The sequence below is a fragment of the Canis lupus genome, chromosome 2 (assembly GCF_011100685.1).
Source record: "Canis lupus familiaris isolate Mischka breed German Shepherd chromosome 2, alternate assembly UU_Cfam_GSD_1.0, whole genome shotgun sequence".
Lineage (NCBI taxonomy): Eukaryota > Metazoa > Chordata > Mammalia > Carnivora > Canidae > Canis > Canis lupus.
Window position 1 is genome coordinate 2,194,416 of NC_049223.1, and position 15,356 is coordinate 2,209,771.

General features: G+C 33.3%; 1 protein-coding gene across 10 annotated transcripts in view; it reads left to right on the top strand.

Moving 5' to 3' along the window:
* Positions 1 to 15,356, top strand: part of CUL2 (cullin 2) — a 166,236-nt gene that overhangs the window by 144,104 nt on the left and 6,776 nt on the right. For 9 of the 10 annotated variants that reach the window (XM_038529670.1, XM_038529668.1, XM_038529673.1 and 6 more), the window contains 8 exons: positions 812 to 919; positions 2,105 to 2,164; positions 2,893 to 3,021; positions 3,131 to 3,217; positions 4,258 to 4,410; positions 4,679 to 4,756; positions 8,257 to 8,323; positions 14,608 to 14,810. In XM_038529670.1, coding sequence (XP_038385598.1) covers positions 812 to 919; positions 2,105 to 2,164; positions 2,893 to 3,021; positions 3,131 to 3,217; positions 4,258 to 4,410; positions 4,679 to 4,756; positions 8,257 to 8,323; positions 14,608 to 14,810 — 885 coding nt within the window. The remainder of the gene's footprint in view (positions 1 to 811; positions 920 to 2,104; positions 2,165 to 2,892; positions 3,022 to 3,130; positions 3,218 to 4,257; positions 4,411 to 4,678; positions 4,757 to 8,256; positions 8,324 to 14,607; positions 14,811 to 15,356) is intronic. The other variant, XM_038529677.1, reaches the window with a different exon arrangement.

Here is a 15,356-nt window from a genome sequence, read left to right on the forward strand (position 1 = left end):
GAAATGTTACTACTCTTCCTGAAGTAGAGCTTTGGCTCTTCATTTGCAGTAATTTCTGTACAAACATCATTGTTCAGGAGCATTTATTAACTGCTGATCATTTCAATGATTTTATTTTCTGACACAATAATGCATAAGTAAAACCACTAGTTTATATTATTAGTTTTTTAGGTTCAGGGTGTTGAATGATACCTGGCAAAGAGGCATAGACTTGTCAAGGATAGAGTGGGGAGGGGGATGGAAGTATAAGAGAATACGTTTGTAGTAGACCCAAATAATTTTAGTTGGCATAATTCCCTCCATTAAGTTCAAAAGCTCACTTTTGCACTGCTAGATACTTTTTTCCCCCTCTGATATATGGGGAATTGTACTGCTTAGTTCAGAGATCTCTCTTTTCACAGATTCTGGCTTTTTAACTTTTCGTTCTCTCTCAGCCTTCAGTAGCTTTGGAGGCAGTTTTTGTTTATGTAATCATCTATGAAAGAATAGGCCTGGTAGTTCAGAGGCTGTGTCTTGTTACTCTGAATATAATGGCATTTCAACAGAGAGAAAGTGTTTTTAGTGGATCCTTCTGGCAGAAGTACTCCAATCCTGCATTTCTGGTGTTGACTGACAAGCTAATTTCAATCTTAAACTTTTAGATTTTTAAGGCCATCTTATCTAAAAACATTTTTGAGGGTGTGTGTGTGTGTGTATAACATTAATCTGCTTAGGGAAAATGTTATGCATAATTAAACAATTCTTCAGTAAGCCTAATTTTATCCTTAAACTTCTTAAAATGTGATTTGTACTTTCTATTTCATACTTTTAGATGCCAACACTATTTGTGGAGTCAGTTTTGGAAGTACATGGAAAATTTGTTCAACTTATCAACACTGTTTTAAATGGTGATCAGCACTTTATGAGTGCATTGGACAAGGTAACTTTTTTATATGTATATATAATTCTCTTTAATCACTATTCTTTTTTTTTTTTTTAATTTTTTTTATTTATTTATGATAGGCACACAGTGAGAGAGAGAGAGGCAGAGACACAGGCAGAGGGAGAAGCAGGCTCCATGCACCGGGAGCCCGATGTGGGATTCCATCCCGGGTCTCCAGGATCGCGCCCTGGGCCAAAGGCAGGCGCCAAACCGCTGCGCCACCCAGGGATCCCCTTAATCACTATTCTTTAGGCAGTTTCAAAATTAGGGCTTCTAATTGTGTATATGATTTCTAATTTAGACAAAGTCAAAATAGAGAACTTTTCGATTAATAACTGGTTAAATGGATTGCTTGAATTATATGGGGATTGAATTTCCCATGTGTATGCTACATAGGGGAAATGGCTAATAAGCTAATGTCTTCTAAAAATGCATGTATAGGGACGCCTGGGTGGCTCAGTGGTTGAGTGTCTCTGTCTTTGGCTCAGGGTGTGATGCTGGGGTCCTGGCATGGAAAAAATAAAATATTTTTTTAAAAATGCATGTATAGTTTTAATATTCTTTAGTGCTGATTTTTTCTTTAAATATAGTACTTAGGCTACTATACTGAATAATATTTGAAAGAAAAATAAATAGGTTTTATAAACTTTTGGGTTTTGGTACACTTTAAAGGAAATTTGTTTACATGGTCATTAGAAGATTTTTATTTTATTTTATTTTTATTTATTTTTAGTTTTTAAAGATTTTATTTATTCATGAGAGACAGAGAGAGAGAGGCAGAAACACAGGCAGAGGGAGAAGCAGGCTCCATGCAGGGAGCCTGATGTGGGACTTGATCCCAGGTTTCCAGGATCATGCCCTGGGCTGAAGGCGGCGCTAAACCACTGGGCCACCATGGCTGCCCCATTGTAAGAGTTTTAAAAGTGTAGTCTTATCCATATTCAAATACTAGTAATGAATTATAGAGAATATCTTTCAGTGGGAACAGTATTTATAATTTTTATGTAATTCTCATGAGGGATGCAGTGAGAAATTTATCCTGCATTAAATATGAAAACAGGAATGCTGTGTTTTGTGTGAGGTAGTAATTTTCGGATAAACAGGTTATAGCATACTATATTGAATCAGCTGCACTTTTACCCTATTACTGGGGTCTAATTACTGATCTGTTTTCTTACTTAGGCCCTTACATCAGTTGTAAATTACAGAGAACCCAAGTCGGTTTGCAAAGCACCTGAACTGGTAAGTTTGATGGTTGCTTAAAAATTAATCTTATGGAAAATCAGTATTAGAAAAAGAAAACTGAGGAGAGTGTCAAATTAATTTGGTTTTGTAGTATCTTTCAGAAAAATAGATGAAGTTAAATTATTAAAAATAAAAGCAAGGATGTCTATTGTGTATGATTTGGCATTTATTTAAGGAATGCAGACAGCCATATACGAAAGCCTTTTTTAAAGGGATAACTGGCAGGGAAAATAACTCCATTTTATAACCTTTGCTCTTTAAAGTACATGCGCTTTGAAACAATTTGCATTACTTCTCCTAGGGATTTTATTTTATCTAAAATCTAAAGGAAATTGGCTGGTAAATTTTTGATAGCCGTTAAAGGAAACTTGTTTACAAGGTTGTTGCAAGATTTTTAAAAAGTATTTTCTTAATGTCAAAAATACCAGAGCCTCTCAAAACTCATCTAGATGTTCTTTTGAAACTTGTTACTTAAATCAATGCTTTATTGGTCTCTACATGTTGATTAGATATTTTTACTTATTTCTAGTTTTTTTTTTTAATGTTTACCTTATGACATATTTTAAGCTTTTTGGTGCATGTTCATAATTTTTAAAACATACACTTTAGTATGGCAAAGACCCTGTCCATTGATCTTATTTTGTATTGTTGCCACTTTGCCTCCTTTGAGGCATGATATGTACAGAAGGGCCCTTTCTAAGATTTACTGTCAATTTCTACTTGAGCTTGCTAAGTACTGTGACAACTTATTAAAGAAGTCAGCGAAGGGGATGACTGAGAATGAAGTAGAGGACAAACTCACGAGCTTCATTACCGTTTTCAAGTATATTGATGATAAAGATGTTTTTCAAAAGGTAAGTTGTTAACAGAGAAGTTTTATTTGTGTTTTAGTCAGCTTTGATTTAGTTTTGAACTTCAAATCATCAGAAAGGAAATAATCTTTAAATAAATTTTTTAATATAGTTCTACGCAAGAATGCTGGCAAAACGTTTAATTCACGGGTTATCTATGTCTATGGATTCTGAAGAAGCCATGATCAATAAATTAAAGGTAATTTAAGCCTTTATCTGATAATGTCCTAAAATTATCCCACTAGCACAGAAAGATACTCATAGCAGCATTATATGTGGTAATGAAATAAATATTTCATCAATAGTTAACTAGTTAAAATATAAAATACATATTCATGTGGTATGTGCACATACTATATTGAAAGCACAGACTCTCTCTGCGTATTGATTTAGAATCACCCACAAGATATAAACAGTGTTAACTTTACAAAAAAAATTGTATTACTTGTAAATGAATACACCTAAATTATTCTTTTGAGTACAAGTTTTGGAGTGCAGTTGAATTTCAGTTCATTTTTACATCATTTTAGTGTATACACCAGTGAGATAAGTAGTAACTGATTCATATTTATCCTAGGTTACTTAGTAGTTGATAATTCCTGCATGCTAAACATTGAATATACTATGTGATCCTTTTTACATATATCAATCAATAAATAACTTTTGATTTTTAAAAATAATGTTAACACAAAGCATTTTACATCCCAAGATTAGATCCAGATTTTCTGTCATGGTGAGAACAGAGTTTTGGATAATTTCTTTCCTTTTTTTTGAATAATTTCAAGGAAGTAGATTTCTTCATTATTCAGGGGATGCTATTAAAAATATGCCTAAGTACCCTCCTTTTTAAATTGACTACTGGCTCAAATATACCCAGTCATCTTTCATGTGTGTTTGATACTATATGTAAACCTAAAAGGTATCTTACATACAGTAATAGAGCATTCTGTAGTGTTGAAATAAGACATGGATTTATACAAAAGTTTTTGTTTTAAAGGGAAATTTATTTTTTATAAATCTGTGTATTTATTCTACATTGATAAAAATGTTTTATTGAAGTATTTTGTTTTGAATAACTGCTTTGGATTATGAAAAATATAGGCCTTTGGTGTAAATATATAAATAGGACCTTTGACCATAGACTTGTCAGTAGCAACACAGTCTTAATAATGAATATGGTTTTTTATTTTTTTCTTTTTAAATCATATATTTTTAAAAACTTTTTTTTTTTTTTTACAGCAAGCCTGTGGTTACGAGTTTACCAGCAAGCTGCATCGGATGTATACAGATATGAGTGTCAGTGCTGATCTCAACAATAAGTTCAACAATTTTATCAAAAACCAAGACACAGTAATAGATTTGGGAATTAGTTTTCAAATATATGTTCTACAGGTATGAGTATGTGTTCCATTGAAGGCATTTGCTAACCCAAATACTCTGATGCAAAGGATTAATGAATGAATGGATGCCGATTACATTTCTTTCATTCAGTGGATGGTAGCTTCTAAAGTTATGTTGTTATATTGATTTGGAATGAAATGTGTCATGATAGAAATGTTGATTTTGAGGAAGGTGAAAAAAAAGGTGCTTTAATTGCTTAAATCATTTTACAAATATTTACTTTTAAGTTAGATATTTATCTGTTTTAACTTTCTTCTAGGCTGGTGCATGGCCTCTTACTCAGGCTCCTTCATCCACATTTGCAATTCCCCAGGAATTGGAGAAAAGTGTACAGATGGTAAGTTTGCAGGAAATATGTTAGACCAATAATTGTCTTCATGTTATATTACTTTAAATATTTTCCCAAAGTTTTAAGGGCTCATGTGATATAAAAGTATATTCACAAATTATAGTTAGTCTGCCTGATAGGAAGAATATAAATTATTGTAGTTCCAAATACAAAACTAAAATGCTAAGGACATCATTCATTTCTTTGTCAAAGTGTGTCTCTTTTATTAAATTTGTTATCTGCTCTTAAGCAGTTTTAAATTACAGAAACTTTGATATTAGAAGTTTAGAACCCAGTACTTAAAAGCAGTCATTTTATAATTTTTCATTTGAATTTGGAGCCGTTTTTGTACCTTCTCTGTAATAGTTTATCCCCTGTAATAGTTATTTTTGTTTCTGGGCTGAAATTTAGGTAAGTATATGGAATGTGAAATAATACAGAAAAAAATGCTTTAAAGTGTGACTAAATATAAACCTTACAATGCTTACCAAAAAGCTTTTAAAGAGACTGTATATCTTTACAACTTTATTGAAATATAATTAATATACCATATGTCCTAGCTTGTTCAGGTTGCTCTAACAAAATACCATAGACTGTGTTGCTTATAAATAACAGATTTATTTCTCACAATTCTGGAAGCTGGAAGCCTGAGATCAAGGTGCCAGCATAGTCCGATGAGGGCCCTCTTTAGGTCACAGACTTCTCGTGTCCTCATCTGTTAGAAGGGGTTAGGGAGCTCTGTAGGGTCTCTTTTACATAAGCATATAACTCCCTCCCCCACATTTCCCAGCCCTAGCCAATCTGCTTTCTCTATTGATTTGCCTAATCTGGACATCTCACATAGAGTCATATCATTTGTGACTGACTTCATTCACTTAGCATAATGTCAGAGTTCATCCTATGTTGTAGCATGTATCAGTAGTTAATTCCTTTTTATTGCCAAATAATCCATTGTATGGATGTACTACATTTTATTTGTCCTTTTGTCAGTTGATAGGCATGTGGGTGTGTTTCTACCTTTTTGGTATATGAATAATGCTGCTATGAACATTCATGTATAAGTTTTTGAGTGGACATGTTTTCATTTCTCTTGAAACTGACCCTTTTTTATTTACTAACTCATCAAAAGAGGTTTCTTCTTGACTGGATGGAAGTTTGGGTAGCATTTTTTTTCTAGAGAAATCTTCATTATCAAATTTGAGCAATAATTTGAGGTTGTGAACCAGTGAGTTATGCATACATTATGAAGTTTAAAATGAAAATGGTATTTCATTACATTGTTCCCTAGAGATGTTTGCAATGGGTAATTTGAGTCCTTTTTTATTATTTTTTATTTTTTTAAATTGGAGTCCTTCTTAAAAGTAAATGTTTTTTGTTTTTTTTCAAAATAAGGATTAAAAAGAAAATAACAGTATAGGCTCTGGAATCGTAATTTCTGGTTTCATATGCCCATTCTGCCATCTACTATGATCTTTGACTTTGGGCAAATAACCTTCTGATATTTTAACTGATAATAGGACTACTCAGAGTGTTAATAAGAAAATAAAATGAAATGTAATATAGCCTGGCATATAGTAAGTACTCAATAAATGGTAGCTGATATAGAAGAAGTAATAGCTTATAGTAGTAGTGATAATAGCAAAGTAGAGTAGTATAAACAACCAGGTAGATTTCAAGATACCAAGCATAACATAGACCTTCAGACTAGGAGTCTAACTTGAATCTTCTTGAGAAAGGCATAATAGCACAACCATCTTAAAACTATATGAAGGAAAGCATTCGTTTAGGTGGGCAGGGTATTATGGATTTTGCAGAAAGGATAGATGAAAGCTAGAGGTAGGAGATGGCATAACTAGCTAAGGCATTTGGATATATTTGTGATCAGGCAAGAGGAGGAAAACTGATCCCTCACCTTTAACAATATTAAAACTTCTTAAGAGTCTGAGTTTTTGAATTGCATTGAGGCAAAGAATAGGGGCTGCCAGAAATAGTTTCCTTCTAACTTTATGTTGTTCTCTCCCCTTGAAATAATTATTTTCCAGTAGTAGTATTTTTTAACCCTTCAACTTTTATTAATGTATAACTTTCATCAGGTTTCAGTTTCTTCATTTACAAATAAAAAGTGGGTTCTTTTCTGACTATAAAATTATGATTCCAAGAATATTGTCCTCTCCATTTGGGTTTTCTCTAATTACCAGTAGAGGGAGTTTGTTCTTTGATTTTTTTTTTTTTTCCTAGTAAATCCAAGTATTCAGTTACATAGGACTTGAAATCCATATGTACTTAACAGTGTACATTTTTACATGTAAATTAATTCATCTCACCTTCGTGATCATATATATATTTTATATCTTAATCTTAAATATAGCTGTTTTATGAAAATTATTTCATTCATAATTTTTATAAAAAATTATTCATGAATCTTAAAACTATGGAAATTAAGCTTTAATTAAAATAATGTATTAAAAAAAAGTAATTTATTTTGCATATTAGACCAATAAATCTTCATTGTTGTATTTCTTTTGTGCTTGGCCTACAAATTGGAATAATACTGGAGAAATATAAAGTAATGTGTATTAATGCAGCTCTCTATTAGAAGTAAATATAAATTGTTCATTTTTAAGGCCCTTTGAGTTCTAATTAGTACCCTCAAATGGTATTTAAAGGATGCTGTCCTATCCTGACTATTATTTATCTTAAAATAAGTGTAGGCAAAATATCTTTTTTACTAATAAACTTTGGTCACATAATTAATGATATAATTAAGGTTTTATAGCCTTGGTCTTTGAATACCAGATGAATTTATAATGTTTCCATTTGATACTCAGTCTTTTTGTTCTTTACTAGTTATAGATGTGAAAATCTTTATAATCAGATTTTAAATTTAAGGATAAGGGAATGTTTTCTGCTGGCATATCTATATCATTATCAATAAAACTTTACTGGTAGTACTAGTAACTAGAAGTATAGAGGCAAAACATTGCCTTCAGAGCTTGGAATATACATCCTGGAGCTAGTTTTGCACTTAAATAATTTATAAAGAGCATTTTAAAGTTTGGTTTTCTCAATTTCAGAATGTTTTATTTTGCTTTTGTCTGTAAATTTATTATAGATGTTTCATAATTAAATTAGGAATTATATAGTTTTAACTGAATTTTATTGACACCCTTGGAGGGTATTGGTCAAAGCCCACTTCTGGGATCCTTTTATGACATGATTTTGACTTTCTCTTTGTCTGCATTAGAACCAGGTAGAAAATCCTAAGTATTTCAGGTGCCAGTCCTTTCGTATTTATCATGCCAGGGGGTTGGTGGATCTGCACCATTGGAGGGAAAGCATGCTCAACAAGTTTCAGCTTCCTAAGATTAGGCAGACTTGGAATGAACTGCTGAAAGAATTCACTGATTCTCTTGGCTGGCAGGTCAAATATTGCTGATTGTTTTATTGAAACTTTGTTATAAGTTATGTTATAATAGCTAAAAATCATTATTTTTTTTCTTTTTTTACAGTTTGAATTATTTTACAGCCAGCATTTCAGTGGAAGGAAACTTACATGGTTACATTATCTCTGTACAGGTAAAATGCATTTAATTATATCTAGTGTAGTGAAATTTACCTGATAAAAAGGTATGTAAATAATTTAGGAAAAGATTTCTTATAGCCTTATAATAGTTTTTTTTTCCTAATGATGGCTTTTAACCTCTTTTCCTCTGTTTACCTTCCTGGTTATCATTAAAGCAACTATTAATGAAGTTCAAGTGCAGCACTTTTTAATAGTGCTTTATAAAATTATGCTGCTTAAATACTGCTTATGAAGAAAATTTCTGAATTTTACAATGTTTTATTACATTTCTGTAACACACTTTATCTAGACATTAGAAATTATATCTAGAAACTGAGACCTGACAAGTTAGATACTCCCAAAAAAACTATTTTCTCTAAATATGTCAGAAGTCTTCAGAAATTTTTTTAAACATTATAGCATCATAAAGGGATCTAACCATTTGAATTTTATTTGTTGTACTATAGTGAACTTCAGTAGTAAATGCTTTTTCCAAAATTACAATTAATTTCCAGTAGGTTCTAATTTTAGAAAAGTTTATTTAGAATCTGTTCCTTTGCCTCTTTCTGGAACAGTGGGGTCCACTTACTTGACAGTAGGATTAATACTTGAATGATTATAGACTGTGTTGCTCTGGCTCTGAGTTGCCTGAAGATGTTAGGCAAAGCAAACACTCAAAATTCTCTCTACTTTTGTTAAAGCTGTGCTTTGAAAGCATTGAATCAATTTTCCCATTGTATAAGAAGGAAAGGGTATATATCTCTAGAACTGGTATAAGAAAATTTGATCAGTCAGGTGCCATAACCTATATTAGGAAATTCTGTTTACTCACATAAGAGAAATTTTGTTACGAAAAGTTTCAGCTGAGTTTCTTATAAGTGCCATTTATTTCACCAATTTATGTTGTATGTTAGGAATACATACTAGTACATAATTAGTACATGATAATACATACTTACACAAGTTTATCTTTATTAAATAAGTTGGACATTTACATTTTTTCAGCAGTTTGTGAAATAAAGAGGTATGATATTTTTTTCCTCATTTCTTTTTTTAAAATTAAAAAAAATTTTTTTAATTTAAATTCAATTTGCCAACATGTAGTATAACAACATGTAGTATAACACCATCGCTCATCTCATCATGTGAGGTACAATATTCTTCATAAGTGGTCAGTTTGTACTTGACCTTTAATTTTACATCTATTATGAATTCTTTCTATCATTTGGTAAATATAATGGGGTTTTTTAAAGATATTATTTATTTATTCATAAGAGACACAGACAGAGGCAGAGACATAGGCAGAGGAGAAGCAGGCTCCTTGTAGGTAGCCCAGTGTGGGACTGGATCCCAGGACCCCGGGATCCTGACTTGAGCCAAAGACAGACACTCAACCTCTGAACCACCCAGATGCCCATATAATCCGTTTTAAGAAAAAAAAAAAAAAAGCTGCATTGTTCAACCAGTGTGTGTGTGTGTGTGTATGTGTGTGTGTACACACACACACACACATTCATTCATTCATTCATTCATTCATTTGAGAAAGAAAGAGCGCATGCACGAGTACGAGGGACAGAGGGAAGGAGAAAGAGATTCTCAAGCAGACTCATTGCTAAGTGAGGAACCCAACACAGATCTCAGTCTCACGACCCTGAGGTCACTATCTGAGCGGAAACCAAGAGTCCAGAGCTTAACTAACTGCGCCACCCAGGGGTCCCACTCAACCAGTGTTTTAGATAACTAAAAAAATTTCTAGTATATCTTAATGTACTTGAATTTAATTTATTTTTACTTCCCCTGAATATCTATCTTGGTGGAGTTAAAACTCTCTGTTTTTCTCATCACCTCAGTAATAACCTGTATCCTAAAGTATTTTAATGAGAGGCTCACTTTTTGGTATTCAGCAACTAATTGTATATAGAAATAAAGAAACTATATACATAGTTTTTGACATTAGAGTTTGACCAGGAATGTTTTACCAATAATGCCTAAAAAGGGATCTATACTAAATTCCCAAGCTGGTCCATAATAACCATATTTTTGGAACTCTTTGTTTGGGGTGTTTTTATATCTTAAAGCCAAATAGTTTATTCTTCTGGAAAAGAGTTGTTAACCTTGTAAATTCATTTCTTGTTTTGAGTCACTGAAAGCACTAAAAATACCTGTGATCTATTAGTGAAACGATTGGGTAAAGTTTTATTTTGGTTTTGTTTCTCATTTATTCATTTACTCATTAGCAAAAGGTTTTCAAACACCAACCACCTTTAAGACACTTGTTCTGGAATTACCACATTAGTCAGAAGGTTCCAAGGCACCTTTAAAACGTTGGCTCTGATTCTGGACTGATCACTCAGAGTTCTGTTTCTTGAGAACCTCTGTCATTCATACTTACACATATAATCAAAATTACTCTTTCCTAGTCCATTTCCGCATTTCCAGGTATTTTTTGTATTGTAATCCAAGAGTCTTTACAGATGGTTAGAAGTGGAGTATCAGGTGGTATTTGGAGGATGTTAGAAGATGTAGGGGACCTTGAGCAAATTACTTAACTTCTCTGAGCCTATTTCTTTATCTTTCTAAAATTCATTTATCAATTCAGAGAATCATATTCTTTGTTCCCAGTACCTCTGTATTCTGAGTACAGATAAAGTACAGAGCCTCAGCCCTGAGAAATGTAGTGGGACAAGTAAATAATTATGGTAAATGTTTTGAATGTTATAATAGAGAAGCAAGCCTAAGGTATTAGTTTCCCATAAATTGCTGGTAGCAAACAGCCACTGGTGAAGGAAGGCTTCTGAGTAAATAACATCTAAACTTGGTTTTCAAGGGTGAATAGGACTTAGCCAAGATAGGCAAAGAAGAATATTGAGAGTATATGACCAACAAAGGTAAGAATTTTAAGAAGTAAGCAACTACGCTATCAGATACGACAAAGATACTGAATGAGAGATCTATGAAAATTCCTTTGGATTGATTAATTGATTGATTCATGAGAGAGAGGCAGAGACAGGCAGAGAGAAAAGCAGGCTGCTCTCAGGGAACCTGATGTGGGACCTGATCCCTGGACCCAGGATCACGCCCTGAGCCAAAGGCAGACGCTCAACCACTGAGCCACCCAGGCATCCCGCTTTGGGTTTATAACTAGGATATTGGATAGAATTATTCTGAGAGAAAAACTAGATAAATAACAAATACAGAACCTGGAAACTTACACTGTCTGGATATAAATAAGTATTATTTATGGCACATCAAGATTTTGTAGGAATCCCGAGCCAGCTGCTGAGAGAGAAGTCGAGAAATGAATTTGAGGGAGATATTTCCTTCATTAATATATAAATATATAGATAATACATAAATAATACATAGAATTATATCACACTAGCAGTTAGTGAACAGTGTGTCCTGTAAGTGTTGATTATTTACCAAAATGTAATCTGGCAAATTTGCCAAAAGAAAGTCACCATATTGTTGCACATACTTTAAAAGGTAGTGATTCTGTCCTTGACTGAATTATTTTCATTATTAATTTCAAGTCCTTTAACAGTTATAATTTTGAGGGGTTTTAACATTGTCTGATGTCTAGTCCATATGTAAATTTTCCTGATTACACCCAAAGAGACTTTATTGCCTGTTTCTAATGCAATCGGAGATCACTAATTGCATTTGGTTACAGTGTTTTCCCACTTCTGTTCCCCACCCCTTCCTCTCTAACCCCCTTTAGCCCTCTTGACATACTTTTTTGGAAAGTGTGTTTTGGATTTGTCACATTATGTACTTGTGATTAATTTTATTAATCATTTAATTTTTGTGATTAATTTTATTTGTTTTCTGGTCCCTATACTTTCTGTAAATTAGTATTTCTGAAACTAGGTCCAAAAGTTTGATTCTATTCAAATTACATATTGTCAGCAAGAATACTTTAGGCAGTCCTTTATACTTCATAATGCATTTCACATCTGAAGGCATGTAATGTCAGATTGTCTCATATTAGAGACACTAAAGTTGGTCACTTGGTTAAGGTGGTGCCCATCAGATCTCTTCATTGTAAAGATAACTCATTTCCCTTTTCAATGAACAGGTGATCCGAGGGGTGATATCTGGGTCCCATATGAATACCCTTTTTCAGGAACGACTTTGCTATTAGGCTTTGGCAGCCATTGATGATCATGACTTGAATCAGTTATTCCGTTACTGGTTACAAATTGGCAATACTCTATTATTCATTCAGCATTTAATAACTGACTTTCTTCTGTAAAGAAAAGCTTTCCCTTAGAGACTAAGGAGCTGTCAGTAAAGGAGAGTAATTTGGATGAAACTATGAGTTCTGCCCACTCATTACTTCCTTGTAATGAGTTGTAAATATGTCTTCAGTTATATTTGGTGTATTTTTTAAAGTATATGTGTATCAGAATGCTTTATTCTAGTTTGAAGTTTCATCGAGTTTGCCAAACTATTCTGCAGGTTAAATGAACTGTTTTGTCATTTTCCTTTTCTGTTTACACGGCAGTAATTAAATGAATCGTGCAAATTTGAGATGTCCTTCCTTGCCCCACATATGCCCTCTATCGTTTTCCCAATCTATTCAACTGTGAACTTGTAAGATAATAGTGCTGAAAAGGAGGCAAGAGGCCCATGTACCCCTAATGCTGACAATTAAAAAAACAGGAAAAAAGTTTTAATAGAGTGCTAACTAGTTTTTCTAGTGTTGCAGAATGAACTTAATAATAAATAAATGATATTTTGACCCTTTACTTGTGTTGTCTCCTAATGCTCCTTGGGTTCTGATGGTGATAAAAGACTGTTGTTGGGTGTGGCAGGGGGCTCATTCTGGGCCCTGACAGCATCAGTGATGGGTAGCCTGGTGGTCCTACTTCATCATCTAGGTGCTTGATGCATTATTCCATACTTGTTTCTGACATATGATTAAACAGTCATTGCACAAATGCTAACAATTTATGTGATATTTGACTTTTCACCACATTTCCCAAACTTAAATGTTGAAATGAAAGTCCTTAAAATATTCTTTGTGCTAATGTTGGTAGGATACTCCTAATATTAACTTTTTACTTAAACTATTTTGTGTGAATTGATTATTCTAATTCATTATTATTAACCACCTTTCATGAAAATTCAGAGACAAGGAATTTTTTTTAGGTGTTTCCAAATAATTATCTGAATAACGGTTGTTTCTGAAATAGGTTGAGGCATAATGAAAGTTTGAATAGCCATCTGTGTCATAGTAAGTTGGAGAATTGACTATCTTTTTAAAATGTTTAATTATATATATATATATAAATAAAGGAACCACAAAATCTTGATCAGAGTTACTAATTACTACTAACAGGGAGAATGTAGCCTCTGGGGTAGGTTCATGAAGGTTCATACAGCTCCCTTAAGTTAAAATGTAGAGCTCTAAAACTAGATCTGTAGCGGTTTAGTTTATAATCCATTGACAGTTGAATAATGCAGGGGGTGTGTATATGAGAAAGACAAATACAGTCACTAAACTACAGCTTTATGCTTTAGGAAACAGTTTGTTGACTTGCATTAGCTTTTTATTTTATGTGTTACAGAGTGCATACATGTACATGTTTGTCATACTGTTTGTTACAAACTTTTTAGTGTGCTGTCCCTCTGGAATGTCCCAGAACCGTAGTGTGCCTAAACCTGCTGTATCCTTTATAGCTTTCAGGTTGGCATAGAATCTAGAGCTTTTTTGTTCTATCAACTATTTCCACAAAATAATGGATCTTTCTTTTTGTCTCTCCTCCCATTTGTATGACCCTAGAAAGTTACTGGGAAGAATGATGTTTATGAGATAAAGTAGCATTGTTAAATTTTAGCAGAAGCTGTGGGTTAGATGGAGCCACTGGAGAAGCATCTCCTTTACACCTGTGGACCTCCCTGAGTGCTTGAACCAAGATAGAGGCAGCACATAAAGCCATTACTGGTCACCTGCTGTCATTCTCTCCTTTTGTCCATTTCTCCTGCCCTCACCTCCTGTTTCTGCTTTTTTCTTGTCCAGGTCTTAGCTTTCCTATTAACACTTAAAGACATTGTTACACACTGGTAGAGGTCTGATAGTTTAATTGTGATTTATACTGCATACTCAAAACTAATAGCCCTCCCTCCGATCCCCCGAAACAAATAAACTGATTACACTGCTAGTAACAATTTAGTAAGTCCTTGGCTCATTCTTTCAGGAGAAAGTAGCTGAAATAAATAATTATTACTCAAACAACTTTGAAATATTTCTTTGAATGATCAGTTTATTGTCACAATTTTGTTTTAATTGTAGGTGAAGTTAAAATGAACTATTTGGGCAAACCATATGTAGCCATGGTTACTACATACCAAATGGCAGTTCTTCTTGCCTTTAACAACAGTGAAACTGTCAGCTATAAAGAACTTCAAGACAGCACTCAAATGAATGAAAAGGAACTGACAAAAACAATCAAATCATTACTTGATGTGAAAATGATTAACCATGATTCAGAAAAGGTATGGGGTAATATTTCAAGGAATTCTTTTTTTTAAAGATTGATTTATTTATTCATGAGAGACAGAGAGGCAGAGACATAGACAGAGAGAGAAGCAGGCTCCTCACAGGGAGCCTGATGCGGGACCCAATCCCGGATCCTGGGATAATACCCTGAGCTGAAGGCAAACGCTCCATCCCTATTTCGAGGAATTTAAGCATTATAAACATTATAGCTTGAGACGTTTGCAGTTTTTAAAGTAAGATTATAATCAGTAATACCCTTTGTACTTTGGAAAGCACTGGAGTCAGCTAGCAATACTGCTGGCTACTTAGAGCTGTGAGCTTGTGGAATCACAGAGAAGTTGGTGCCTCTGTGCCCTTTATAATTGGCTGGATTCTGGTTAATTGAGGCTAAAAACAATAGCATATCCTAAATCTTCCTGATTTTTTTCACATGTGTTTAATTGATATTTAATTATTTAATTACATGGTTCTAATAGAAAATGACTATTGATATTATTTATATGTATATTTAGCTTGTGTGACAATTCTGAATGCTCTCACTC